The sequence below is a fragment of the Diospyros lotus genome, chromosome 10 (genome assembly GCF_014633365.1).
Source record: "Diospyros lotus cultivar Yz01 chromosome 10, ASM1463336v1, whole genome shotgun sequence".
NCBI lineage: Eukaryota > Viridiplantae > Streptophyta > Magnoliopsida > Ericales > Ebenaceae > Diospyros > Diospyros lotus.
Genome location: NC_068347.1, coordinates 22,633,079 through 22,660,237, shown reverse-complemented (window position 1 = coordinate 22,660,237; position 27,159 = coordinate 22,633,079). Strand labels below are relative to the sequence as shown.

Below are 27,159 nucleotides of genomic sequence, written 5' to 3'. Positions count from 1 at the left end.
CCTATAGGAGCCCTACTCCAACAAGGCAATATTCCTGTAAATGACGTTGGCAGTCAAATAGACTCGAGAAAAAGGAAATAGAAGACTCTACAGCTTTATTGCATGCTCACCATGTAAGGTGATAATTGATTAACTCCCATATTCACCTTCTCATGGGTGCAGACACCACAATAAGAATAAATGTGTAGAATACCAATAGGTGGAATCCATCTGACCATAACTCTGAGACTGAACAAGCAACCTTTAGAGGAGCATTGAATCATTGATGCCCCACATACCTTTAACAAAGGATCCCACCTTGCAAAGGTTCTACTTGGACTTCATAATGAGAATTTCTTCATTATTGGTGTGGGTGCAAGTCTTTTGATGGTTATTGATGTGGGTTGGACAGGATTTGACTTCCCTAGAGCTGGAGATTGTGTGGGATCCCCAATTTTGGAGAGATTCAATTGATACAAAATTGGAGACAGCAAAAGCTTACTCGGGATAACCATCTCTCTGCTATGTGTATTGTTTTTGCCAATTTGATGCCTGTTTATAATATTGGGTACAGTTTGGATGGGTTATAATCACTTATAGCAGAAACCCATAGCCCTGCTCAGAACCATACATCCAACACCACCCCCTTCAATCTGTCTGAGAGTATATGAATATGAAGATAAAGAGGTTACACTGAATGCAGGCCCATGTGTATGTAACTATACATTTATATGATTACCGTCTGTTTAAAGCACTCATTTTTCATTGTTCCATGTTATTGTTAGATACACTGTTCTGTCAGTTAAGCAAGGCTCCGTCTCTTTGCTTTCTCTGAGTGTGAATTCTTTGCGCTTTTCTTTGTTAATCCAATTTCTTTCTGGTAGCTGTGCTCCATGTGGTCTGACTTGAACTTGTGTGAAATTATTTGCAGAACAGATTGAATATAACAAAAACAATTCGCAAGTATCCAATAAGTGCTGATTTGAGACCTACTGGCTCTGAGTTCCATTCAGGGCCAATTTCAAGAAATATTAAGCATGATGAAGAAGTTGATGAGGAGTATGCTGAAGGTTCTATTGCATTAGGTGAACGCAATTTTGATAGAATTTCACACAAGTAAGTGAAACAAATTTAATTTCCAAACTATCATATTATTGTTCTTTGATGTTTACTGTGGGAGATTTCTTTATTTTGTGGCAATAATGCACTTGCCATTTTCTGCAGGCATCAAATTTTGGCTGTCAATTTCTATGCTCCTTGGTGCTATTGGAGTAATCGCCTGGTATGCCTTATCTTATTTTGCTATTTTATGTTCCAAAGATTTGCTTATAGTTTGTGGACCTCATTCCTCTAAGTGAAGTTGGCGTAACTCCTGTATATTTGCTGAAAGTTTTTGGTTGATGTTGCTGTCTTGTGGACTTTATTTATTTATTTTTTTACCGAGTCATACGTTATTTACTTATCTATTCGCTTTATGATTACAGACTTCTTCTGAATCCCTTTTACTCCCTTCTTATGCCACATAACAACACAAGTATCCCTAATCCTAGGACCTTCTTCCTAGAAGGATAAAGTTAGAGGTATTTGGTAGGATCTGCGTATCTCTCAGGCTTCCAGCTTTTATCAAGTTTAGAGCAGGAGTTACTACATGGAACCATCCAGAGGCAATGGAAGAAAATATGGCCTTAACAGGAAAATATCAGGAGTCAGAGGATTTTTTTTTCTCTCTTCTTATTTTGGTGCTAGGAGTGTTCAACTTTGCTTGAGCTTTCTAGTTATGCTTCTCTCAAAATTTTGTTATTTGTAAGATCTTTACAGAATCAAGATCTTACTTTGGCTGTGTTTGCCATGCCAGAAAATAGCCTAGGAGACTGAGCAGTTGGTTCCATCTGTCAGACAGTGCCTGTATTATTATCATGTTTGTTTAAGATTCATTGTGACAGATGGGAACTATGATAGGCGAGCTGTTGCTGACTTATCTTGTAGGTTATTCTAGCACGGAACTATCTTCTAAGTTAGAAAGTTCATTTGATGTATCTTCCTTGGGACTTATCTTGCTCTCATCCGTACTCAATGTACCTGAGCTGAAAGGATTCACCATTACCATTTCATGTTCATTTTCCAAGAGTTATTGACCTCTTACTTACAAATTGTTTGGAAATATATATCTCCAAAATCCAGATCTTTAATGAATGTTGTTACAAACTTTGGTGAAGTTCTGCTGCCCTTTATCTCATCCTTGTTTCTTTCCCCCCAGAAACCTTCATGGGAGAAAGCAGCCAATATTATAAAAGGAAGGTATGGTTGCATCTTTTGTCATAGTTTTTAGTCTTTAATGCTTCTTGTAGAATTATTTTAACTAGGTTCCATAGAAAATGATATCGAACTTATCTTCAGATATGACCCAGAAACGGATGGGCGAATTGTTTTAGGAAAGGTTGATTGCACTGAAGAAGCAGATTTGTGTAGAAGGTATTTCTTAAACTAATATCTTTTCTGATGTTACTTATTAGTAAATATATATTTACACATACATATATCCTTCCTGGATTTAATTGCTTTTACACATATATGATAATAGATACTGAGTTATAAGTTCACGTTGGAATATCAAGAAAAAGAGATAAGAATTGGGAAGTCAAAATTTTGAATTTGGGTGAGACTAAGAGATAAGGTTGGTTGGAGATAGGGAAAGATTACAAAAGATTAAATTGATAAAAGAGATAAGGTTCCTCAGTAAAAGGAGGCAGTTGATTACAAATGATAATTCCAGTTTTAGTAATAAACTTTATCCTTTAAAGATATTCAAATTTTCCTCTTTTTTTAGGAGATGTTGTAGAAGAATTATTGTATATATTATCCCATTCATAAATTCAATAATGTATTGAAGCAGTTTTCCATTTAATCAAGTATACATTTTCTTCCTCTCTGTTAAGCCTCGGATCAGAGGCTTGGATAATTTTGGAAAGTCGTAGATCAAGAAGAATTGGAGGGAGAATTTGAAAGGAGAGAAAGAGAGAAGAGAGGGAAAGAACCAAATACTTCATTAATTGTTCCTATCCTCTTTACAATGCCTTTTATAGGCTATCACCCTCAGTTTGTTAGACGTAACCGAATAGGTACAAGCATCTTAAGCGGTAACCGCTAAGTACACTAGCTAATGCATCTATAGAGTTTATTATAGAAATGTCCTCAAGCTCGTGACAATTCCCTTCTCTTAGAATCTTCCTTGTCCCTAAGGAAGAGTTGAGCAGCTCACGAGAATTGTTTCAACAGTTGTGGGAGATATTCCCAGGTGGTATTATTCGAGTGCAAGTGAGACCCTGCTACACCAAAACTTGAATGAGGGGTAGGGGCCCCTGATGAATCACCCTTCTATCCACAATGGCTTGTGGTTCCACTTCCACTTCCACATCCTCATACACTGGCGGCAGGTCAGGGCTAGTGATAGCATTAGGTTCTGCATACTTCTGCAAGAGGGACACATGGAACACAAGGTGGCTCTCTACTCTTGGTAACTGTAGCTTGTAGGCCACTTTGCCCACCCTTTCAATTATAGGAAAAGGTCCAAAATATTTTGGACTTAGCTTGGATAGGGCTGTTGCAGAAAAAGAATGTTGTAGGAATCTTTTTACCTTCAAGAACACTTGGTCTCCCACATTGAAACTCCGATCACCTCTCCTGTGGTCTGTTTCATTCTGTTGCATTTTGTTTCTAGCTATAGGCAACTCCTTCTTGAGTAGGGTCAGCATCTTTTGCCTACTTTTTAGATACTCCCTTGCAGTGGTCTGTGTTTCAAGGCAGTCCATCATTGCTGGTAGTGTGGGGGTCTTGTACCCGAACAACGCTTCAAAGGGGGCCTTCTTGATTTAGCTGTGGCAGCTCATGTTATACCACCACTGTGTTAGGGATAGCCATCTACTCCAGCTCTTAGGCCTTGCAAAACACATACATCTCAAATATGATTCTAAGCATTAGTTAACCCTCTCGATCTTCCCATTTGTCTCAAGATGGTATGCCGTTGACATATGAAGCCCTACCCCTAGGCTGTTGAATACTTCCTGCCAGAAGTGACTCGTGAATACCTTATCTCAATTTGATACAATGTATTTAGGGATTCCATGTATCTTGGCCACTAAATCTAAGAATACCTGAGCAACCTCCTGAGCTGTAAAGGGGCGTGTGAGACTGATGAAGTGAGCAAACTTCGTCAGCTTGTCAACCACTTCAGACTTTGGAAGGCCTTCAATGAAGTCCATAGAAATCTCCTCCCAGGCTTGTTTAGGGATAGCAAGTGGCTCTAGCAATCCTGGGTATGCCAGTTGCTCATGCTTGTAATGTTGGCAAGTCATGTAGGCTACCACAAAATCCATCACCTCTTTTTTAAGCCCTGGCTAGTAAAACAACTGCCTTGCCCTGTAGTAAGTTGCCCTGGTGCCCGAGTGTCCTCCCGGGGGGAGTTGTGTAGTGCTTGTAGTATCTTGAATCTCAATTCCTTATCATCTCCCACAACTAATCTTCCTTTAAATTTGATCAAATCGTTGGAGATTTTGTATCCTTGTGCATTATTTGTTCTGACTGCCAATTGAGCCTGCAAGGACTTAATCCATTCTGATTTATCATAGCTGTCAATTAGGTCTTTTACCCAATTGGGCACCACTGCTGTGATAGCCTGACAAGCCCCCTCTTCTTCTCTTCTCGATAGGGCACTTGCCACTATGTTTTCCTTGCCCTTCCTGTACTGTATTATGTAGTCCAAGCCCAACAATTTGGACACCCCTTTCCTTTGAAGTTGGGTATGCAATCTTTGCTGTAGTAGATGCCTTAGGCTCTCACGATTTGTCTTAATGATGAATTGGGTTCCCTTCAAGTAATGCCTCCACTTATCTATAGCCACTATCATAGCCATCAGCTTCTTCTCATATACACTCATTCCCAGATGCCTAGCAACCAGTGCTTGACTAATATAGGCTATAGGCCTCCCCTCTTGTACTAATATTGTTCCCACCCCATCGTCACATGCATCAGTTTCAATCATGAAGGGCTTAGAGAAATCAGGTAGGGCCAGAATCGGGGCTTGTGTCATAGCCTTCTTAAGTGTGAGAAAGGCAACCTCTGCTTGGGGATTCCACTTAAAGTTATCTTTCTTGAGTAACTCGGTCAAGGGCTTATTGGTTACTCCATAGTGTTGTATAAACCTTCTGTAGTACCTGGTCAGCCTTAGGAATCCCCTAATTCCCTAATGGATGAGGTCCTATGCCATTCCAACATGGCTGAAATTTTCTTCGGGTCTGTGCTAACTCCTTGACTTGAGATTATATGCCCTAAATATTCCACCTCTTTCTTTGCAAAGGTACACTTTGAAAGTTTCACATATAGCTGTTTTTTTTTTAAATATTTCAAGGGTAGTTTTAAGGTGGGACAAGTGCTGTTTCAAATTAGGGTTGTAGACCAGGATGTCATCAAAGAAAACATGTAGGAAATTTCCTTAGGTAAGGGGCAAACAAGTGGTTCATCAGGGCCTGGAAAGTGGTTGGAGCATTGGTGAGCCCAAAGGGTATCACCTTGAACTCATATAAGCCCTGGTGGGTTCTAAAGGCCATCTTTGGGATATTTGAAAGTTCATTCTATTAGAGTATCTCACAGCTCTCCACTCTATTCTCTCAACTCAACCAGCTTCCTATCTAACCCAAGAATACACTGATAACAGAAAACACAAAGGAATAACACAATCACACAACAAACAGCAAGATTTATCCTGGTTCGGTCTTGAAATCCAAGACCTACATCCAGATTGCTAGGCACCATTGAAATCCACTATCTTGAAACACCCAAGGGATGATTACAACGAGAACTTAATCCCTCCTGCCCATATACACTGAAAGCTATAGGGAAACTAGGGAATACAAGCTAAGAACCAGCCACTCCCAACCTCTCGCACTCAAAACCCCAAAACAAGACAGTAAACCGGAAGCAACACTTCGCGATTTCTGGCGCACTAAGACTTCTCTGAAGACTCCTGTCACGGTCCTAAGTCACCGTGACAATGAACTAACTAGGGCTCGGTGGTTTAGAAGGGAAATGAGTAGGAAGTTGAGTAAGAGAGTAGAAAGATCAGAGGGTTAGCGAGAGAATTGGAGAAGGCGAGAGAGATAGAGAGAAACAGAGTAATTGTTTGTATTCAATCTTTTTCATATCATCTCCCGTGGAATGAGAGTATTACATATAGGCGCAAAAGGTGGGAGAAGATGCAACGGATCCGTCCCTCCCCAGCGGTTACAACAAAATGTTTGTCTCTTCCTAAGGCCTTTACACGTGGCCTCCTAAAGCTAACAGAATCTGGTAGCTAGAATATATCTACTAGCTGGAATATAAATGTAATAAAGGAAATACAACAGAATATATTTAAGCAAGAAATGGAAATAATACTGGAATTAAACGTAGAAGTAGCCACAGCCGTGACAATTTCCCCCTCTGTGGAAAATTTCTTGTCCTCAAGAAATGCTAAGTAGGCTTGCTGTCCTTGGAAAATGTTGGAGTAGGGCGGGTAGATATTCCCACGACTTGTCCTTGTTACTTCCCTGTGCCCATTTCACCAACACTTCAATTAGAGGGGCCCCTTGGTTGTGGACCACCCTTCTGTCTATAATCGCCTCTGGTTCCATAGGACCTTCCGTACCCCTACACGGTGCTGGCAAGGCCGCGTCTACCCACTCTACTTTGGTTGATCGTTTCAACAAGGATACATGGAAGACAAGGTGTATGTGGGTGCCTTCGGGTAGTTGGAGTCTGTAGGCCACCTTACCTATTTTCTCTGCTATGTTGAATGGTCCAAAGTATCGTGGGCTCAACTTGGATACTGCCCCTTGGCTGAAGGCCTTCAGGTGAGGGTATCTTAGCTTGAGATACACCCGTTCTCCCACTTCAAATTCTCGGTCACTTCTTCTTTTGTCCGCATACTGTTTCATCCTATTCCGGGCCGATGCCAAATCTTGCTTTAGCTGCTGCAAGACCATCTTCCTTTGTTGTAGGTATTCTTCCACCGATATCTCTATTGCATGCCCTCCAGTGGCAGGTAATAGCGGCGGTGGGCATCCATACAGTGCCTCAAAGGGGGACATTTTTAAGGATGTATGGTTGGTGGTATTATACCACCATTGTGCCAATGCCAACCACCTATGCCAATGTTTGGGCTGCTGTATACACATGCATCTTAGGTAGGTTTCCAGCACCTGATTGACTCTCTCCGTTTGCCCATCTGATTGGGGATGATTTGCTGTTGACATATTGAGCTTAATCCCTATAGAGCTCATCAATTCTTGCCAAAAGTGGCTTGTGAACACCTTATCGCGGTCTGATATGATGGTGCTTGGCACTCCATGCTGCGATACTACTCTGTCCATAAACATTCTAGCCACTTCCTTGGCTGTGTAAGGGTGAGCCAGCCCTAAAAACTATGCAAACTTTGTGAACCGATCCACTACAACCAAGATACTATCCCTCCCTTCTGATTTAGGTAGCCCCTCGATGAAGTCCATAGATACACTAACCCAAGCTCGATCGGGTACTGGTAAAGGCTGTAAGAGACCCGGGTAAGCCACATTCTCCAGTTTACATCTCTTGCATATATCACATGCCAACACAAAGTTCTTTACTTCCGCCTTCATCTTGGGCCAATAAAACAACTGCTTAACTCGGAGGTAAGTATTTTGGATCCCCGAGTGCCCTCCCACGGGTGAGTCGTGCAATGAATGTAAAATTTTCTGCTTAAGGTCTCCCTTGCTCCCTATGACAAGCCTACCTTTAAACCTCAACATACCTTCCTTTAGAGTATAGTTTCCAGCCCCATTAGATTCCATCACCAGCCTCTCCATTAGCTCCCTAATCTGCTAATCGTCGGCATAGCTGTCCACCACTTCCTGAAACCATTCGGGCACTATTGTGGTAATAGTTGCCAAGCTGCCTTCCTCTTGGCACCTTGATAGTGCATCTGCAGCTATATTTTCCTTGCCCCGCCTGTATTGTATGGAATAATTGAGTCCCATCAGCTTGGCCATGCCTCTCTTTTGTAGTTGAGTTTGTAGCTTCTGTTGTAGTAAAAATTTAAGGCTTTCATGATCTGTTTTGATGATGAATCTACCCCCTTCTAAGTAGTGTCTCCACCTCTCGACTGCCATCAATACTGCCAGAAATTCCTTCTCATATATGCTCAAACCCAAGTGCCTGGTGCTCAAAGCCTGGCTTAAGAATGCTAGAGGTCTACCCTTCTGCATTAGGACTGCCCCTACTCCAACTCCACAAGCTTCTGTCTCCAGCACAAAGGGTTCATTAAAATCTGGTAACCCTAAAGCTGGCACTGTGCTCACCGCCTCCTTAAGCTTCTCGAAGGCTGCTTTGGCCTCCTCACCCCATTTAAAATTTCCCTTCTTCAGCAAATCGGTTAGGGGCCGGCTGATGATGCCGTACCCTTTGACAAACCGTCTATAATATCCTGTGAGGCCGAGGAACCCTCTTAGAGCCTTCAAGTTCGCGGGTTTGGGCCAGCTGATCATGGCCTCCACTTTCTTTGGGTCTGTCCTCACTCCCTCCTCTGATATTATATGGCCCAAGTATTCCACCTGATCTTGGCCAAAGCAACACTTAGACCTTTTTATGAAAAGTTGGTTGGATTTGAGGACTTCTAAAGTGGTTCTGAGATGGGATAGGTGCTGTTCAAGGTTTGGGCTGTAGACAAGGATGTCATCAAAGAAGACTAATACAAATTTTCTCAAATAAGGTTCAAATATTCAGTTCATGAGGGATTGAAAGGTAGCTGGTGCATTGGTGAGTCCAAAAGGCATCACCCTAAATTCGAAATGCCCATGGTGAGTTCTAAAGGCAGTTTTGTGGACATCTTCAGCTTTCATTTTGATTTGGTGATAGCCCGACCTAAGGTCTAGCTTGGAAAAAATGGTGGCATTATGTAGTTCATCCATTAGGTCTTCTATCAAGGGTATGAGAAACTTGTCTTTTACGGTGAGGGCATTCAATTGGCGGTAGTCTACACAAAAACGCCAAGATCCATCCTTCTTCTTGACTAGAAGAACCGGTGAGGCAAAGGGGCTGTGGCTAGGCTGTATGAAGGATTGGTTTAGCATTTCTTTAACCATCTTTTCAATCTCCGTCTTCTGTATGGGTGAATATCGGTAAGCCCTGATATTTATTGGTTTGGACCCTGGTTTGAGGTTGATGGAGTGGTCTAAGTCTCGGTTGGGCAGTAAGGTATTCGGCTCAACAAATAAGTCCCCAAATTCTACCAACAATTCATTAATAAGGTGGCTAGAGTGTACCTGGCCAACGTCTTTGTGATGGTTGCTGAAGGACAAGGTGAGCTCCCCGGTCCTCATTGTCTCATGTCCTTCCTCCACTGCTATAATTGAAAACAACTGAGTCAGTTTACTCTAGTTGTGCCGAAGGACTCGCTGTAGGCTCCTTCCAGTCATCATCTTGCAGGTTCCAGTTTCTCTACCTCCTTTGAGTGTCATCTTTTTCCCTCCTTTTTCAAAAGATACTTCCATACGATTAAAGTCGAAGCTGATGGGGCTAACTTCCTTCATCTAGTCAACTCCTAGAACCACATCACAGCCCCCCAATTGCAGAAGTCTGAGGTCGGCTTCAAACTCTTCCCCCTGCATCTCCCAATTAAACCTTGGGCAGGCCGAGTTGCTCATCACTCTACCCCCATTAGTCACTGTCACACTAAGAGGTGGAGTATCCGAAAGCGGGCTTCTCAATCTTCTCGCAGTGCCCTCATCAAGGAAGCTATGGGTGCTTCCACTATCTATCAAGATCATCAGGTTCTTGTCCTTCACCTTTCCCTCGACTTTAATTATCTTGTTGTTAGTCATCCCTTTTAACGCGTGGAGTGATATTTCCCCATTGTCTTCCTTCCCCACTTCTTCACACTCATCAACTCCCTCTACCTCTTCTATTGTTTCTTCTAAATCTCCTTCTAGTAGGAGAATTTGTCTCCTACACTGGTGCCTTGGGAAGTACTTATCCCCGCACTTATAACACATACCTGGTTGCCTCCTTTGTTTGTTAAACCTCCCCATCGTATGTGGTACACCCGGTTGTTTAGCTCCGAAATTACTAGCTGCCCACTCTCGGTTAATTCCTCTGCCTCCCTGATGAGAGGTCCCTGCTGCCAGAGCCTTACTTTGCTGCCTTTGCTTCTTCATCAAGGCCTCTACCACCATCTCTTGCAGTCTCGCGCACTCTACCGCTTGCTCCACTGTTCGGGGTCTAATCATTTTGACCATATGCCTTAGGTCCTCACTTAGTCCACTCAAGAAACTGGACACGAAGTAGGCCTCCGAGAGATGTGGGTCATGGCTGCTCATAATAGATCTAAGCTCCTCAAACCTTTTCAAGTAAGATGTCAACTCCCCCACTTGTCTGAGTTTGTTGAATTCTTCAACAATATCAGACATACTTCTTTCCTCGAATCTCTCACATAATTTCTCCGTGAACTCTCCCCATGTAGGATGGTTCCTTACACTAGTCCACCCTTGATACCATGCATCTACCGCATCATTAAAGTAAGCGGCAGCTAAGGACACCCTTCTACCCTCCGGAATGTCATATCATTCGAACATTCTTTCGCATTTCCTTACCCACCAGCGCGGGTTATCCCCTTCAAAGATGGGTATCTCCATTCGAGGCAAGGGAAATCCCGGCTGTTGTCGAGGTGCCTGCTCCATGCGACCTCTGTGCAACATCGTCTCCCCCTCTTCATCGGGTTCTCCTTCTATATCGGGAGTCACTGGACGATGTACTATTCTATTATTCCTTAAGAGGGGTTCGGTTCTATCTCTAGGAGGGAATTCAGGGGCCATGCTCACTGAATTTTGGCGAGTGAACATCAGCATGAACTGCTGAAGTTGCGTCCCGAGTTCCTCTCGCATTTGTGTCATTTCTTCTCGCATCTGGACTAGCGTTCCATCCAGCCTTCTCTCCAAGCCGTCTATTGCTCCTTCCAGCTTGTGGTCCAGTGCCATTATTGCCTCATGGTTGCGACCATTGCCCAGCTCCAGCTGGTCAACACGTCGCTAGACCTCGGTCATGGACGAGTTGGCTTGTTGCAACTGTGATTCCATATTCTTCATGCGGGTTCCGTCAGCCATAGCTTCTACAAATCTCGGCCAGAATCGATTCTCTGATACCAAATTGTCACGGTCCTAAGTCACCGTGACAATGAACTAACCAGGGCTTAGTGGTTTAGAAGGGAAATGAGTAGGAAGTTGAGTAAGAGAGTAGAAAGATCAGAGGGTTAGCGAGAGAATTGGAGAAGGCGAGAGAGATAGAGAGAAACAGAGTAATTGTTTGTATTCAATCTTTTTCATATCATCTCCCGTGGAATGGGAGTATTACATATAGGCGCAAAAGGTGGGAGAAGATGCAACGGATCCGTCCCTCCCCAGCGGTTACAACAGAATGTTTTGTCTCTTCCTAAGGCCTTTACACATGGCCTCCTAAAGCTAACAGAATCTGGTAGCTAGAATATATCTACTAGCTGGAATATAAATGCAATAAAGGAAATAGAGCAGAATATATTTAAGCAAGAAATGGAAATAATACTGGAATTAAACGTAGAAGTAGCCATAGCCGTGACAACTCCTAACCACGACCCCTATTTATAGGATATAGGGGAGCGGATTACATGAACTTAAAGATAAAACTAACTAACAGCTGCCTAACAGACTAACAAACTTTAAAACCGGCTGCCACCTTCTAGAAACATACCTTCTAGAAGAATAATTAAATCTAACACTATATCAGGAAATAAAATATGCAGCAATACAAAGTACATGATTTACATTTAATCTAATCTAATACAAATGTTACAACACATTCTAATTTGGTGGTACCCTGCACGTAGGTCTAGCTTGGAAAAGATGGTAGCCTCTTTTAAGTTCATCTAGTAGGTCCTCAATTAAGGGGATAGGAAATTTGTTTCTCACAATAAGGTCATTAAGCTGCCTATAGTCTATGCAAAAATGCTAGGATCTGTCCTTCTTAACAAGAAGCACGGGGGATGCAAAGAGACTCTGGTTAGGCTGTATTATTGAAGCATTAAGCATGCTTTTTACTTGTTTTTCAATTTCAGCCTTATGGATATGTGGGTAACGATTGGCTCGGATGTTAACTGGCTCTGACTTGGGTTTCATGGGGATGGAATGGTTAAAGGGTCTGTTTGGGGTTAGGGTTTGGGGTTAGGGTTTGGGGTTTAACAAACAAATCTTTGTATTCCAAATGTAAGGGATGTAGAGGGGTACGTTACCTTTGCAAAGAGGTCATTGGCAGTAGGGCTCCCCTGTTGTTCCTCATTCACCTCCACAGCTTAGATGGAAAACATTTGGGATATCTGTCCCTTCCCTTTAGATATGAGTTTTTGTATCCCTTTGCCAGTGATTACTTTACATTCCCTTGCTTCCAAGCTGCTACTCAATGTTAGCTTCCTCCCTTCAATGTCCAAAGTGACTTCAATTTGTTGAAGTCAAAGGTCAGGGGGCTCACTGTCCTCATCCAGTCCACCCCAAAGACCACATCACAACCCCCTAGTTCCAAAATTCTTAGGTCAGTAGAGAATTCCTGCCCTTGCATCGTTTTTCTGAAACCCACACCCTTATAGTGGCTATACATCTTGCTTTCATTAGCCACTGTTATTGATAAGGGGGTAGTGGCTGTGAGCTTGCACCCTAATTCAGTGGCAATTGCTTCATTTAGGAAGTTGTGAGTACTGCCACTGTCAATCAATACCATGATCTTCGTCTTCCCTACCTGTCCTTTTACTTTGATAATTTTTCCTACAGGTCCCCCCTTGAGTGCATGAAATGAAATTTCTCCCCCTTCATCTTCGTGGTCCTCCTCAGGGGTTTCCTTCACAATCTCCCCACTCTCCTCTTCCTCATCTTCTGCTACCTTGCTCTTTATCGTCCCCTTCCATGTTCAACAATTGCCTTCGACATTGATGGCCTGGGCTATAGCGGTCCCCATACTTGTAACATAGCCCAAGCTGCCTCCTCTGCTCCATAGTTGGATTCCTAATTGTTAAGGCCTATTGGTTCCTTTTTTGTAGGCTTGAAGGCATCCCTGTTCCCATAGCCTTAGAATTTCCTCCAGCAGATAGGCTAATAAGGGGGATTGCTCGATTTTGGACCTTCTTCTTCCTGTAAATAGCTTGCAAAGTTAACTCTTATAGCCTGGCCTTCTCTTTTGCTTGCTTGACAGTAGTAGGCATCATCATATTTACCATTGATCTCAACTCGTTCTTAAGTCCATTGAGAAAGCTGGATACAAAGTATTGCTCAGTGAGAGTTGGCTGAGCATTTCACATTAAGGCTTCTAACTCTTCAAACTTCTCTAAATACTATGTGACAGTCTCCTCCTGCTTGAGTTTATTGAATTCTCCTATTACATCGGCTATGTTCTTCTCCTCAAACCTCTTACACAATTCCTCTGCAAAGTCAATCCATCGTTCCCCAATCCCTCTAGATCTAAACCATCCTTGGAACCATTAGTCAGCCATATCATTGAGATAGGCTATGGCTAAGGTAATTCTCTGTGGTTTGGTCACATTATAGAATTGGAAAATCGCTCACACTGCCAGATTCACCACCTTAGCCTAGATCCGTCAAACAGCGGTATCTCCAATCTTGGCATCGAGGTGTGATTACTGACTTAGGGGTTTAGATCTATTACCTGGTCACCTGGCCCGATGTCTTGCAATCCCTCAGTATTCGTTCCTCCTTGAGGCCTCGTAAGTATGCCTAGTCCCGCCAAATCCAGATTAGCTATAGACTTGGGAGGAAATTCCGGTGGCAATCGGAATTGTGGTAGGGACGACAACATGTTGAACATGCAGTGTTCTAAAACGCGCTAGGCACTAGTCGGGCGCTAGGCTAGGGCCTAGCGCCTAGGCAGGGCCTAGAAAAATTGTTGTTTTTTTTATTTTTTTGAACTTTTTTGATGTAATATCATGTTATTTTCAAGTAAATCAAAGTAGAAAATCAACAATAATGCAAGATAAACCAATAATCTATATCTTATACATATTGCTACAGCATACATACTGCTATATAGTATATATATAATCTATAACTATTAGTAATATATGTATGTACATAGCAATAGCATATTATATTATATATACACTATATAGCAATACATATAGGCATATAGCAATAGCATTCTGTGAAAGTGTGAGTAATATTGTAATAATATATATTATATATACTATATAGTATACAACAAGATATCTATTGCAAATCGGGAAGAACAGTGAGAGAGAGAGAGAGAGAGATATACCAGTGGTCAGACTATCGGAGGAAGAACAGCGTCAGCGAGCGAGAGAGATGATTGGTGGAGGCCAAGGGAAATTGAAAAATCGAGGCCAAGAGAGACGATGGTTGGCGGCGGAGGAGGCGTCGGTGGCGGTGGAGGTGGCGGCGGCGATGAGGATGAGCTTTCGAAGAGAGAGGTGGTCGCGATTGGGAGAGAGCAATCCGGGCAGACGAAGCAGAAATACGTTATGTTTTGTCTCCTCTTTAAAACCCTAAACATTTAAAAGTAGGTGGCCCAGGCGGTTAGGCGCCGCCGACGGCCGATTAGGCCGACCGGCACCTAGGGGGGCTAACTAGATGAAAAGCGCGGCGGCCGGCAGTCGCTTAACGCCTCGGCGGCCCCTAGGCAGCCGCTTAGGCCAATTTTTCGAACACTGTGAACATGCTGTTGATCCTTTAGCCATACTGATCCATAGCCTCCCTGTGCCTTTCCAATTTCACGTTGCGTATTCTCACGAGAGGTCGTCAATTCCTCCCGCATTCCTTCTCTGATTGCAACTACATCTTGTTTGCTTTGGGTAATAGCTTCGTGCGTCTGCATCATTCCAAAATCCAATGCTTCCATCCTAGACTCCAATTGCTTGAGTCTTGTTCCTTCAGCCATCACTCGATGAAATCACCCCCTACTGCACTGGTCGATCACAATTCACCTTGTCTCAATTGCGGATGCGTCGTTGGGGATCGCCGGCTCTAATACCAGAATGTTAAGCCTTGGATCAGAGGCTTGGATAATTTTAGAAAGTTGTAGATCAGGAAGAATTGGAGCGAGAATTTGGAAAGAGAGAGGGGGGGGGGGGAAGTGTCATGACCCAAGGATCCATAGAGGGACAATAGGGTAATATGCCTATAATAGTTGTTAAGAGGATATTTTAACAATTAGTTAGAAGTACATGGGTGTGTTGTGCACGCTGTTAGGAGCCAGATATGGCTATATAAGGCTACTGTAAACGGATGGGATTCTCACGCTTGAATTGATTGAATGAATTCTTAATTTTCTCTCTCTACAATTCTCTCCCAATCTCCCTCTTATTTCTTCTACACTTCCTCATTTATCTCTACATTCTTTCCCCCATTTCTGTCCAATTTCCCTCTTCAATCATTCTGTTCTTGGTTCTATTCCATCAGATTCTTCCAATTGCCAATCCAATCCTAGGCTAAACCCTAGGTACTTTTTAGAGGGAAAGAACCAAATACCTCATTGATTTTTTCCATCCTCTTTACAATGCCTTTTTTAGGCTATCACCCTCGGTTTGTTAGACATAACCAAATAGGTACAAGCATCTTAAGCGGTAACCACTAAGTACACTAACTAATGCATCTATAGAGTTTATTGCAGAAATGCCCTCAGGCTTGTGACACTCTCTAATTGAGTATTCATCCTAAGTTGCTTCAATCAGCTGTTTTTCTGTTTTGTTCAGTTCATAACCTATCATGCTAATCTATTTCAGCCGTCTTTTCATGTATACTTTTAGAAGTTCTATTATTCTTTTCTTTGTTTTCATATTGTCATTAGGACATCATATGATGTAGCTAGGACTGTGTGGACTTTTTGTTGTGTACCAATAAAATTTTATGTGATTTCATCTTGTCCCTTCTTTTGATCTTCTGTTTTTTCCCCCTTGTTCTTTGACATGATCTAGGTCTGTAGTTTGTAGCTTTTCCTTTTGACATTGTAGAAATTGTAATGCTGAATCTTGGATCGGTTTCCTCACAATAATAGTCACTCTCTCACACCCAAACCACACCTGATAGAAATAGAAACAAAGAAATGTAAGCAGAACATGTAACAAAGCAATAATAGAAATAAAAGAGTCAAGAACTTATCCTGGTTCAGGCATGAAAATGCCCTACATCCAGACTGCCGAAGCCTTCAGAAAATCCACTAGAAAGCGTTCAAGATTACAGCAATTTCTTCTCTCTTACACCTAGATATGAATCAATAGACTCACCTCTCGAGAATACAAGGACCGAGCCTTTGCTCTCTCTCAACTCTCTAGAACTCGTGCAAGACAGAAAACAAGTGAATGAATGCTGAAAATCTCTCCCTACCCGAGAACCTATCTGCCTCTATTTATAGGATATAGAGGCGGTTACAACTTAAGGACAAAACTGAAGTATTAGGGAATACAAGGCCTATCTGGAAATAACTTAAAGATAGATATTTCCGTTATATTCTAAACACAAAATATAAGTATACAATCATTCCCCAACTGAGAACACAGCCCTTCACCGAGACTTAACAACTAGACTAATACAAATTCTAACATGTAAAGATTCAATATCTTGGTCTAGGTCTAGGTCTATCAGTACTTTTGACATTTCTTCACTCTATGGTGCTTAACTTCCCAAATAGGTTGCTCTGTGCTGTATATTGATCCTTGTAGAAATTGTAAAGATTCAAGCATTTGCCCTCATTTAAATTTTCAACTTCATTAACTTTCTAACTCCATTGACCAGTTATTTCTTTCTTTGTTTTAAGCTTATACTTTTTAACTGCTTAGATATATGATGTTTTCTTGCATATGAATGTACGTTAAAATGGTGGTAAATCTTTTAAATGGCATACATCTATTGCAATTTCCCTTGTAATGCACATCTTTTTTTTTCTTTTTCCATTTTTTTATTAACCATATTTCTGTTGCAGTATTGATTGCTCATAATTTCTATTGTTGTTTTTCATTGTCATGTACCCCATACCAAATGAATGTTCAGGCATCACATACAGGCATATCCATCTATTCGCGTTTTCCGTAAAGGAAGTGATGTCAGGTATCTCAGGCTATTTTGTAAAATATATTATTGGTTTTGAATTTTGTGTGTAATCCTTTCAAACTTATGCTTGAAAATAGCATGAGATGAAATTCTGTTCTAGAATTTCCTCATATTTTAAGTGATCAGATTTTCTGATGAATGCATTATCCCATGGTGTTTACTCCTTTCTATACCTTCAGCGAATGATTAAGAACTTTTCTTCCTACTAATTACCTCTGTGTGGTCATTTGCTATATGGAAGCAAAGATAGTTGTTAACTGTGGGATGCATCCTCCTGGATGCTGGTATTTATTTCTGATTTTAATATCTTGGGCATTTACTATTACACTGAGCACTCACCTGCATGTATTCATTATGGATTTCGTTATATGAAATATTGGTCATTTCATGCATTTCTCTGTATGGGATGTTGGTCACGTCATGTGCTTCTTCATATGAGATGTGGTATTATATTAAAGAGGTGAAGGAGGGTATTCTCTGTTATTGACAGACATGGACTCTAAAATTGTGAATTGTCAATGTGGGATCCTTCACAATTGTGATAAGACATGAACTCAGACTCAGTAAATGTGCTAGATATGTTTGTTTCTGTGAAATTATGCATGACATTCTTATTTATGCATAAAAAGTTCCGTATGAATTTATAATATTTTACCTTAGATGAGTAAATCTAATTTTAGAAGTATGAAGCTTAGGTTTATCCTTGTGTCCTTGGACATGAGAACTAGATAGGTTTGATACTTGGCATACTCCCACCTCACACTTGTACTCAGGAGTCTGAGTAACAACCCAATCCAGAACCCAAAATTGTGTCAAGTCATCAATTATGTAATGCAAGGATTATGAATATTGTTAATACATAACTACCACAAATTGGGTTAGGAGAAGAGATGTGGACAATAGGAATATCATTTTTATTTGTGTGTGTGTTTTTTTTTGGGGGGGGGGGGCGGTTGTCCTTAAATGATTTTGTGGGTACAGAAGTTAAAAGATAATAGAGAGAGACATGGAGCTTATGACATTAGAGTGAAGAAAGACTTTTTAGTGAAAAAAGGGAGAGGAAGACCAAAGAAATTTGATGGGAAACTCTTAAAGATGATGTAGAATATAATGGCTTTATAGAGGATATGACAACAAATAGAGATGGATGGAGGTCCGAATTCATGTAGCTAAACTTTTTTTTTTTAAGTAAAAAAGATATGTATAGATAGAGAAAACGCCTGTACAGAACCCAATCAGGGCATATCTTAGTGTACAATATCACAGAGAACAAGTTAAATAGAACACTCAAGATCCATACACAGGCAGGATCTAAACAACATAGAAGAAACAAGGGAGCAACACGAAAGAAATCCTAAGTAACAGCTTTAGATCAAAATGTTAGCTCCAGAACCAAAGGCACACTTAACACGTCATCCAAACCAGTGAAGCTCTGCGAAGACCAGGATCATGCGGCGAAACGTGGAGGTAGCCACAGACAAAGCCACTAAACTAACAATGTGTAAGTGACAAACTAGGACCTGAGGGATGAACCAATAAGCGTCACCAAAGAATGTTGTTGAGCAACCAACCCTGGGACACAAACTAGAACAACCAATCAGGGCCACGACCATCAATTTGAGACCCATTTAGGAGTTACCGTTTTACTATGGAGACGCACAGGGACTCCGACCATTTCAAATTACTAAGTAGGCCGACCTATCGTTTGACTATGGAGACGTATAAGGGGTTTTTCCCACTCCAAGTTACTAAGTAGGCAACAACCTGAGCAGGCAAGATCAAGAGGTAGCAAACCCACTCTACATGACATCATGTACAAAGTTAAAGCTAGGATTGAGGGAGAGTATCAACTTTGGTCACCAGAGTATCATGGGTTATCATGCATTTCTCTTTATGGGATGTTGGTCATGTCATGTGCTTCTTCATATGAGATGTGGTATTATATTAAAGAGGTGAAGGAGGGTATTCTCTGTTATTGACAAACATGGACTCTAAAATTGTGAATTGTCAATGTGGGATCCTTCACAGTTGTGATAAGACATGAACTCAGACTTAGGAAATGTGCTAGATATGTTTGTTTCTGTGAAATTATGCATGACATTCTTATTTATGCATAAAAAGTTCCATATGAATTTATAATATTTTACCTTAGATGAGTAAATCTAATTTTAGAAGTATATAGCTTAGGTTTATCCTTGTGTCCTTGGACATGAGAACTAGATAGGTTTGATACTTGGCATACTCCCACCTCACACTTGTACTTAGGAGTCTGAGTAACAACCCAATCCAGAACCCAAAATTGTGTCAAGTCATCAATTATGTAATGCAAGGATTATGAACATTGTTAATACATTACCACAAATTGGGTTAGGAGAAGAGATGTGGACAATAGGATGAATAGATAATAGAGAGACACATGGAGCTTATGATGTTAGAGTGAAGAAAGACATTTTAGTGAAAAAAGGGAGAGGAAGACCAAAGAAATTTGATGGGAAACTCTTAAAGATGACGTAAAATATAATGACTTTATAGAGGATATGACAACAAATAGAGATGGATGGAGGTTCGAATTCATGTAGCTAAATTTTTTTTTTTTTTATCTTAAAGTAAAAAAGATATGTATAGATAGAGAAAACATTTGTACAGAATCCAATCAGGGCATATCCTGGTGCACAATATCACAGAAAACAAGCTAAATAGAACACTCAAGATCCATACACAGGCGGGATCTAAACAACATAGAAGAAACAAGGGAGCAATACAAAAGAATTCCTAAGTAACAACTCTAGATCAAAATGTCAACTCCAAAACCAAAGGCACACTGTACACATCATCCAAACTAGTGAAGCTCCGCCAAGACCAGGATCATGTGGTGAAACGTGGAGGTAGCCACAGACAAAGCCACTAAACTAACAATGTGTAAGTGACAAACTAGGACTAGAGAGATGAACTAATAAGCACCACCAAAGAATGCTATTGAGCAACCAACCCCGGGACACAAACTGGAACAACCAATCAGGGCCACGACCATCAATTCGAGACCCATTTAGGAGTTATCGTTTTACTATGGAGACACACAGGGGCTCTGACCACTTCAAATTACTAAGTAGGCCAACATACCGTTTGACTATGGAGACGTATAGGGGTTTTGCCCGCTCCAAGTTACTAAATTGGCGACAACCTGAGTAGGCAAGATCAAGAGGCAACAAAGCCACTCTACATGACATCATGTATAAAGTAAAAGCTAGTATCGAGGGAGAGTATTAGCTTTGGTCACCAGAGTTTTGCAACTCCAGGATACTCACTAACATAATCCAAAGATCCAACACCGTCAATTCATAGCCAGCATTAGGAGCCATCTACCATTTGACTATGGAGACACACAGGGGTTCTGACTGCTCCAATTTACTAAGCAGAATGGTTTACCTAAGCCAGGAGTGCTGGTCGGTTGGAAGCCACTAGAAATGTCGCAATGCACGGCTCTAAAGTGAATGGGGAAAATGGATGGTGACCAACCGTGCCCACATGGCACACTATACCTGATGGGCAAGTTGGTCCGTAGACCGCTCAATACCTCACCAGCACTGGTTGTTGTGCTCACACCACAAGAAGTAGACCATCGCTTGCAAAACCAATCAGTTAGCCACATCCCACGGGCTCTTACCCTTTCATCGAGCCACCGACCATAGAACTCTTGTCCTCCATTGTCGTCGGGGCCATCCAAGTTTCTTTGAACGCCGGAAGGACAACACCTGCTTAGAATAGGAACACTCAAAAAACAGATGGTTGTGCCGCTCAGAATTTGCCCTGCAAAGAAAGCATCTATTGGGGAAAGGAAGAAACAGGTTAACATGGTCAAGAGTATATAATCGCTCTCTAACTACCAACCATAAAATAAAAGAATGGGCAGGGACTCCATACCCAAACCAAACCAATCAATGCCATGGAACCTGGTGCTGTTGCTCCAACAAACCCTGCAGTACAAACCTAACAGAGAAGGCACCATCTGAAGCTGAAGTCCAACTCAGCACATCATGACTCCCAACTCTAGGGGGTCCCGACAATAGTTGACTTTACCTGGTAGGATTAAGGCTTGTGGTTATTGTTGTAAGGTGTTCATGATTTTTTCCATTTGAAAAATAGGTTAAAAAACAATCTCACAGTGCATTGAACATTGGACAATGTGGTAATGGTTAAATATCATAGGTCGCATGACGTTTTAAAGAGAAGTCTACTTATTGGTGCAATCAATTTGTATTCTTTCGTAGGTCACCTTTCTACATGGCTTCTTATTCTTCCTTTATCAAACGCGTGGCCCTTTTTCTTTGTTCTCATGATTTATACTTAAAAGATGTAGGATCTTCTTAATAGCCAAGAGGGCTGTGAAACAGAGCAACTCTGCCCAGTTAGTTTATTACTGTAAAGAATGGGAACATGAGCTGGATTATAGTTGATAATTGTTTTTATAGTTTATTGACATTTTTATATATTTTGGTCAAATTCCTAGTTAAGTTTCCTGATTTTACTGGGATAACTCATTAATAATTTAGGTCTTGATATAAGGTGTGACTTCCCAGGGAGGGAGTTGGTTTGAGTATTATGAATCTAAAGATCTTGCTAAAGTCCTTTTAGGTAGGTGGCTTATGGAGATTCAGGACTGAGAATGGTTTTTCTTTCGAGAAAAGGTTATTGAATCAAACATGGCTTTATTTATTTGTTTATATTTTAAGCAGGGGAGCGTTGTTGGGGTATGAGTTTGATTAATTCACCCTATTGTATTGGTCTTTGGAGAGGCACTACGAGAGTCTGGAATGATTTCTTTAAATTTATGTTCTTTAAAGTGTGTTATGGAAAAGGGATTAGGTTTCTAATAGACTGTTGGTGTAGTCCTTGTTTGAGTTATTTCTGTATTTGTACAAGGTTGCTAGTAATAAATTAGCTTCTGTGAATAATTACTTTGTCAACTTTGGTAGAATAGAATAGGTTGCTTTTTCTCTTTTCAGGCGCAATCTTCATGGCTAGGAGTTTGATTCTAATTTCTACTATTTTACTAATTTTCCTTTGGATTCATTCAAAGGTTGGGCAGGGAAGGACAAATTGGTTTGGGATATGCCGAATATGGGAACTTTTTCAGTTCATTCTTTTTTATGGAGCTCTTTTTGATATCACCATCATTATTAGTATTGCAAGCCTTAATTCCTGTAGGTGAAAAATTTTAGGATTTCAATCATCTATATCCATGATTTTACCTTTTGTAGAGCTATTATATCCCATGTCATGTCTAAAGATTTTTTACTCCCTTTTTTTTTGGGGGGGGGGCGGGGGAGCGTATTCTTCTACCACTTTTTTTTTTTTTTCCCCTTGGTATCTTCTACCACTTTTCATACAAACTTCTTTCATCTCATCAATCATCTTACAAAAGCAACAATTCATTCATTCAAAGTCGATAAGAAATCCTGCAATTGTGTAGAGCTTTGATTGGAAAAAAAAAGTTCATGAATAATACATATATATATATAGAGAGAGAGAGGAAAAATTCTTGTGTAGACTTAGTCTACCTACACAAGGTACACTAAGCCAATAAAAAACAAGATAAATTTAAATTTTAAAATTTTAACTTTGCAATTTCTTGAATTATGAGATTCCACCATTTCAAAATTTTAAATTTATTTTGTCTTTGATTGGCTCAGTTTACCTTGCATAGGTAGACTCAGTATATACAAGAATTTCTAGGGAGGGAGGGAGGGCTATTTTGAATATTGGAGTTAAACCAGGAAAGGAATCTTGAATTCTGTTCCTTTAATTATTACTTGAATTTTCTGTTTTAAATTTCCTTATTTGTTTTTAGAATGCCTCTGTAGTTTCCAGTTTGTTAAAACAATTGCTTCCAGGGTAGCACATTGATTGGTGAAATTATGGGTCTCATATTTATATTCTGCTGCCTAATCAACTGTCTTATCTGACTCACATTAGGGATGACCACGGGCACCACGATCATGAATCATATTATGGCGATCGGGATACAGACAGCCTGGTCAAAGTAAGTGCAAATATGAAGTTTGAGACTAATGCATTCACCTGTTAACTTGTTAATACTTGGAAATGCAACTTTTAACTTCACTTCCAGTTAGGATGAGTGCAACCCACCTTGATTTTGACCTTTTGCAGACATTTGAAAACTTGGTTGCGTCTATTCCATTGGAGACTGAGCCACTGGCTTTGGAGAATAAAAGCAATAATGTGGCAGATGATGCAAAAAGACCTGCACCATTAGCTGGAGGATGTAGAATTGAAGGCTTTGTGCGTGTTAAGAAGGTTGGATCTTGATATGACATCATATATTTTCATTCTGGAATAATTTTTTGGCTGTCATTCTCACTCTATTTTGAGCCCAAAGCAAATACTTAAGTGCACTCCTTTTCTGTGTGCACGTGCGTGTAATATTTATCAGAGCATAATATGCCCTTGACCACTGGTTGCCTTCTGCAGGTTCCTGGCAACCTTGTCATCTCTGCTCATTCAGTAGCCCACTCATTTGATGCTTCTAAGATGAACATGTCACACATTATTTCTCATTTTTCCTTTGGTAAACAAATCTCTCCAGCAGTGATGAGTGACATGAAAAGAATACTACCTTATCTTGGCAGAAGTCATGACAAACTGAATGGCCGAGAGTATATCATCAGGCCTGGTGATTCAATTGCAAATGTTACTGTAAGATTTTCAGTTCTCATTCACTTTATTACATTTGAAGGTTCTTTTTCCTCGTGCTTGGCCATCTCATGTCATTGTGAGGGCATACACTATGGTGATAGGGGACATGAGAAGGAAGAGACCTTTAAATATATGTTCCTGCTCATCCAAGTGTGTTCAAGAAATTTAGGTGAATGTTAGCAAGGGAATGGCTAAGGGAAAAAAGTTTGTTCTAATCCCACCCAACCTTTCTTAGCAATAGGCCTTATGTCCTAGAGATCTCTTCTAGTTTTCTGTGTTTACTTGAGACTTTGGTATAACCTTACAGTCACCTGAACATGTGTTGGATAATGGAACTGTTATACTGATGAAATTTCCAGTCAACATAATTAGACCGGTCTTTATTTTGACTAAATGAGCTGTTAAATTGGATCTTCAATTATTTGAACCTTGAAGAATTTATCAATTTTGAACGACTCAGCTCTGGTCCTTGAGCTCATACTTCAAATTTTCACTGTGCAGATAGAGCATTATCTTCAAGTTGTAAAGACGGAGGTGATAACTAGGAGATCCTACCGTGAAAGGAAATTAGTTGAAGAGTATGAGTACACAGCCCACAGCAGCCTCATACACAGTTTAAATATCCCTGTCACAAAATTTCATTTTGAACCATCTGCGATGCAGGTTCATGATAACCCATTTAGTCTTCATTTCTTGTGAATGGACCCGATTGATCTATTTCCTTCTGTTTTTCGTAACACATCTCCTTTCGTGCATAGGTATTAATAACAGAGAATTCAAAGTCTTTTTCGCACTTCATAACAAATGTCTGTGCCATTATTGGTGGTGTTTTTACGGTTGGTTTACTACTCCCTGTTTTTTAATTTGCTTTGGTTTTCCCTCTTTTTTGGCCCTTCAATCTGTCAACTGTCTTATTGTTGTGTTTCTAACAATCTTCAATCTTGCTTGGTCTTTTCAGGTTGCTGGGATATTGGATTCGATTCTGCACAACACCATAAGGCTAATGAAAAAGGTTGAACTAGGAAAGAATTTTTGATAGAAATATGGAATTAATCAGTGTACAAAGAACATCTCATTTCCCCCCCTTCCCCCCAACAATTTGGGAATTTTTGCTCTGATGATGCAATTGTAGTATTTTCAAAATTTTAAAGTGAACGGTGAAGTTAGTATATATAGAATCCAAACTGTCTGGTCCTAACTATTCGGTTTTACCTAAATCCCTTACTGCAGTCTTCTTGAGTGTCTTTTATATGCAGTCTTACTCTTGTTTTGCAAAATGGCTGATTTTTTATCTCATCTGTTTGTAACTAGTTTGCAGCAACGTGGGCACCTTCCTTGCATATTAAACAAGTAATTCTTGTATGCATATATACCCGCAAAATTAAAAAAAAAAAACAATATATTGCTCTTTGTACGTGGTTCACACATTGGTGGAAAAACAAGCAAACCCAGAGAAGTTGAACATAACAAAAAAAAAAAAAAAAAAATCATGTACACTTGACGAAAACATACAGAGGCAGAGCAATCATCAAACCAACTCCTCGCTTCAGATCTTTGCTAGTAAAAGAAGAGATGAACCCAGAAAGGCTCCACCAATGGAGCCGATAAAGCTTTTGGAAATGGAAGAAGTGGCAGCATTCTCAGAGCCCTTGCTTCTATCCGCCATGACCACCACCACCATCTTCTCATTATGGAGGCAATTCTGTCGGACTCCGCTGATGAAGTAGTAGGCCCCAGACTGACTGAACGGGAACACTGTGTGCCCATCCGTGTGCTTGTTAAGGGGTGCTTCTGTGTTGCAATTAGTGTAGTCATCCTTTATCACTTGGAGGACTGAGTCCTTGTGGGCTGAATAGTCGAAGACTGCAGTTAAAAGAGGGAGGGACAAGACAACCAACCATTAGATGTCCATTCCATACGGAATACAATAGGGATATGAATGTTGAATTGGGTAAGTCGTCAACTCAGCAAATCGATTGTCAGAAGCCTCAGTCATCTTTTTCTGATTGTCAAATGCCCCCATTGGCTCAGCGAACTTAAATCAACATTATTAATATCATTATCTATAAAAACAAATAATTGTTTTATTGGTCAGTTCAGTTGTTTTGCCAAAATTAGTTAGTAAAATAAACATTGACCCACTTGATATTTTTATTAGAAAATGATTCTTGGGCAGACCCAATTAGCAGATCTAGTTAGCTAAAAGAGTAAAATATCATTTTGTCCTTGTTTACTTTCTCTATTGAAAAGTAAATCAGGACAAAATGGTCCTTTTATTTCGTGACTCACCTAATTCACTAAATCAGCCCAAGAATCATGGTCCATTTTGTTTAAAGAAGTTGATTAAATCCAAACAAAAGTTGGTTACATTTCACACAAGGTATTGTCCAATTTATTAGTCAAAAACACATGAACTTGACTTACATGACTTTTTCTTGAAAACGAGTCTCAAGAGAAATGACAATACTTTGATTATATAAAATCCTTTTTGAGAATAAAACTATATAACAAACAAAATAACCAACTTTTAACCTAATGAGAAATTTTACCTAGGCTGTCTCCGACTTGAAATCTGTTGGTTTCTGCCCAGTGATTGTAGCTGGCTGCTTTGGAATCAGAAGGGACAGTCCAGCCCCTGGAACCACCAACCTTGAACTCATAGGCACCACCTTTCTGCATCATTAGCAGAAGACTAAGCAGCCCCAAAATATCAAACACTTTGTGAAACGAGATGGGCTTAGCCATTAATGCTACACACAGAGAAGCAATGGGTAATTGAGAAGAGTAGCGGTTTCCGATCGAGGAGGGTTTTTGTAGGCCAAGCTGCCTGTCAACTTTTGAAGCTGCTGTGTCCGCCAAGCTGCTTTAATTAGCCTCCTTTTTGTTATTCCCTTTCTTTGGATTTCTTTCTTGCCCTCCAATGCAAAGCTAGCCTGCGGTTCGAAAGCATACCCACCAAGAAATATTCCAATAATATTTTACTGTTGTTGTAACGTTTCTTTTAATTTTTTGTTTCCATTAAGTTTTTTAGTGCGATTCTTACTGTTGATTTTCTCGAGATATATATATATATATATATTCTTCTTTAGAGTTATGGTTCATTTCCAGTTCCCTTCAGTTACACCTACAGAGGCAACAATAATTCAAATCTAAGGTTGCTCTCTCCTCCTAAACCTTTCCAAGTACTTATTCTGGGTGTTATACTTTGCTTGGCCTGTATCCAGAATATTCATATCTTGTGGCTTTGCATTTAGAAGCCTATGTTTCTAAATGTGTATGTGTGTGTGTGTGTGTGTGTAGAGAAAAGGAT

At 40.5% G+C, this 27,159-nt stretch overlaps 2 protein-coding genes across 2 annotated transcripts in view; one reads left to right on the top strand and one right to left on the bottom strand.

Annotated features, from left to right (window-relative positions):
• Positions 1-25,050, top strand: part of LOC127811455 (protein disulfide isomerase-like 5-4) — a 58,907-nt gene extending 33,857 nt beyond the window's left edge. Inside the window, exons 5-15 of the mRNA XM_052351340.1 lie at positions 911-1,095; positions 1,204-1,261; positions 2,237-2,277; positions 2,377-2,451; positions 17,076-17,132; positions 23,109-23,175; positions 23,304-23,450; positions 23,625-23,849; positions 24,351-24,512; positions 24,608-24,685; positions 24,808-25,050. Coding sequence (XP_052207300.1) covers positions 911-1,095; positions 1,204-1,261; positions 2,237-2,277; positions 2,377-2,451; positions 17,076-17,132; positions 23,109-23,175; positions 23,304-23,450; positions 23,625-23,849; positions 24,351-24,512; positions 24,608-24,685; positions 24,808-24,885 — 1,173 coding nt within the window. The 3' untranslated portion in view covers positions 24,886-25,050. The remainder of the gene's footprint in view (positions 1-910; positions 1,096-1,203; positions 1,262-2,236; positions 2,278-2,376; positions 2,452-17,075; positions 17,133-23,108; positions 23,176-23,303; positions 23,451-23,624; positions 23,850-24,350; positions 24,513-24,607; positions 24,686-24,807) is intronic.
• Positions 25,051-25,095: 45 nt separating this feature from the next.
• Positions 25,096-26,663, bottom strand: LOC127811456 (mavicyanin-like). Its single transcript, XM_052351341.1, has 2 exons — positions 26,399-26,663; positions 25,096-25,712 (listed from the first exon to the last, which is right to left on the bottom strand). Exons 1-2 carry the CDS (start codon positions 26,592-26,594, stop codon positions 25,396-25,398), a joined length of 513 nt encoding a protein of 170 aa, XP_052207301.1. The 5' UTR covers positions 26,595-26,663; the 3' UTR covers positions 25,096-25,395.
• Positions 26,664-27,159: the final 496 nt, after the last annotated feature.

What these genes read in the sequence shown, in the direction of transcription:
- LOC127811456 (XM_052351341.1), bottom strand. Translation starts at nt 26,594, where the DNA reads ATGGCTAAGCCCATCTCGTTTCACAAAGTGTTTGATATTTTGGGGCTG. An exon ending in TCAAGTCGGAGACAGCCTAG is followed by an intron (nt 25,713 to 26,398) that starts GTAAAATTTCTC and finishes TTTTAACTGCAG; the next exon opens with TCTTCGACTATTCAGCCCAC.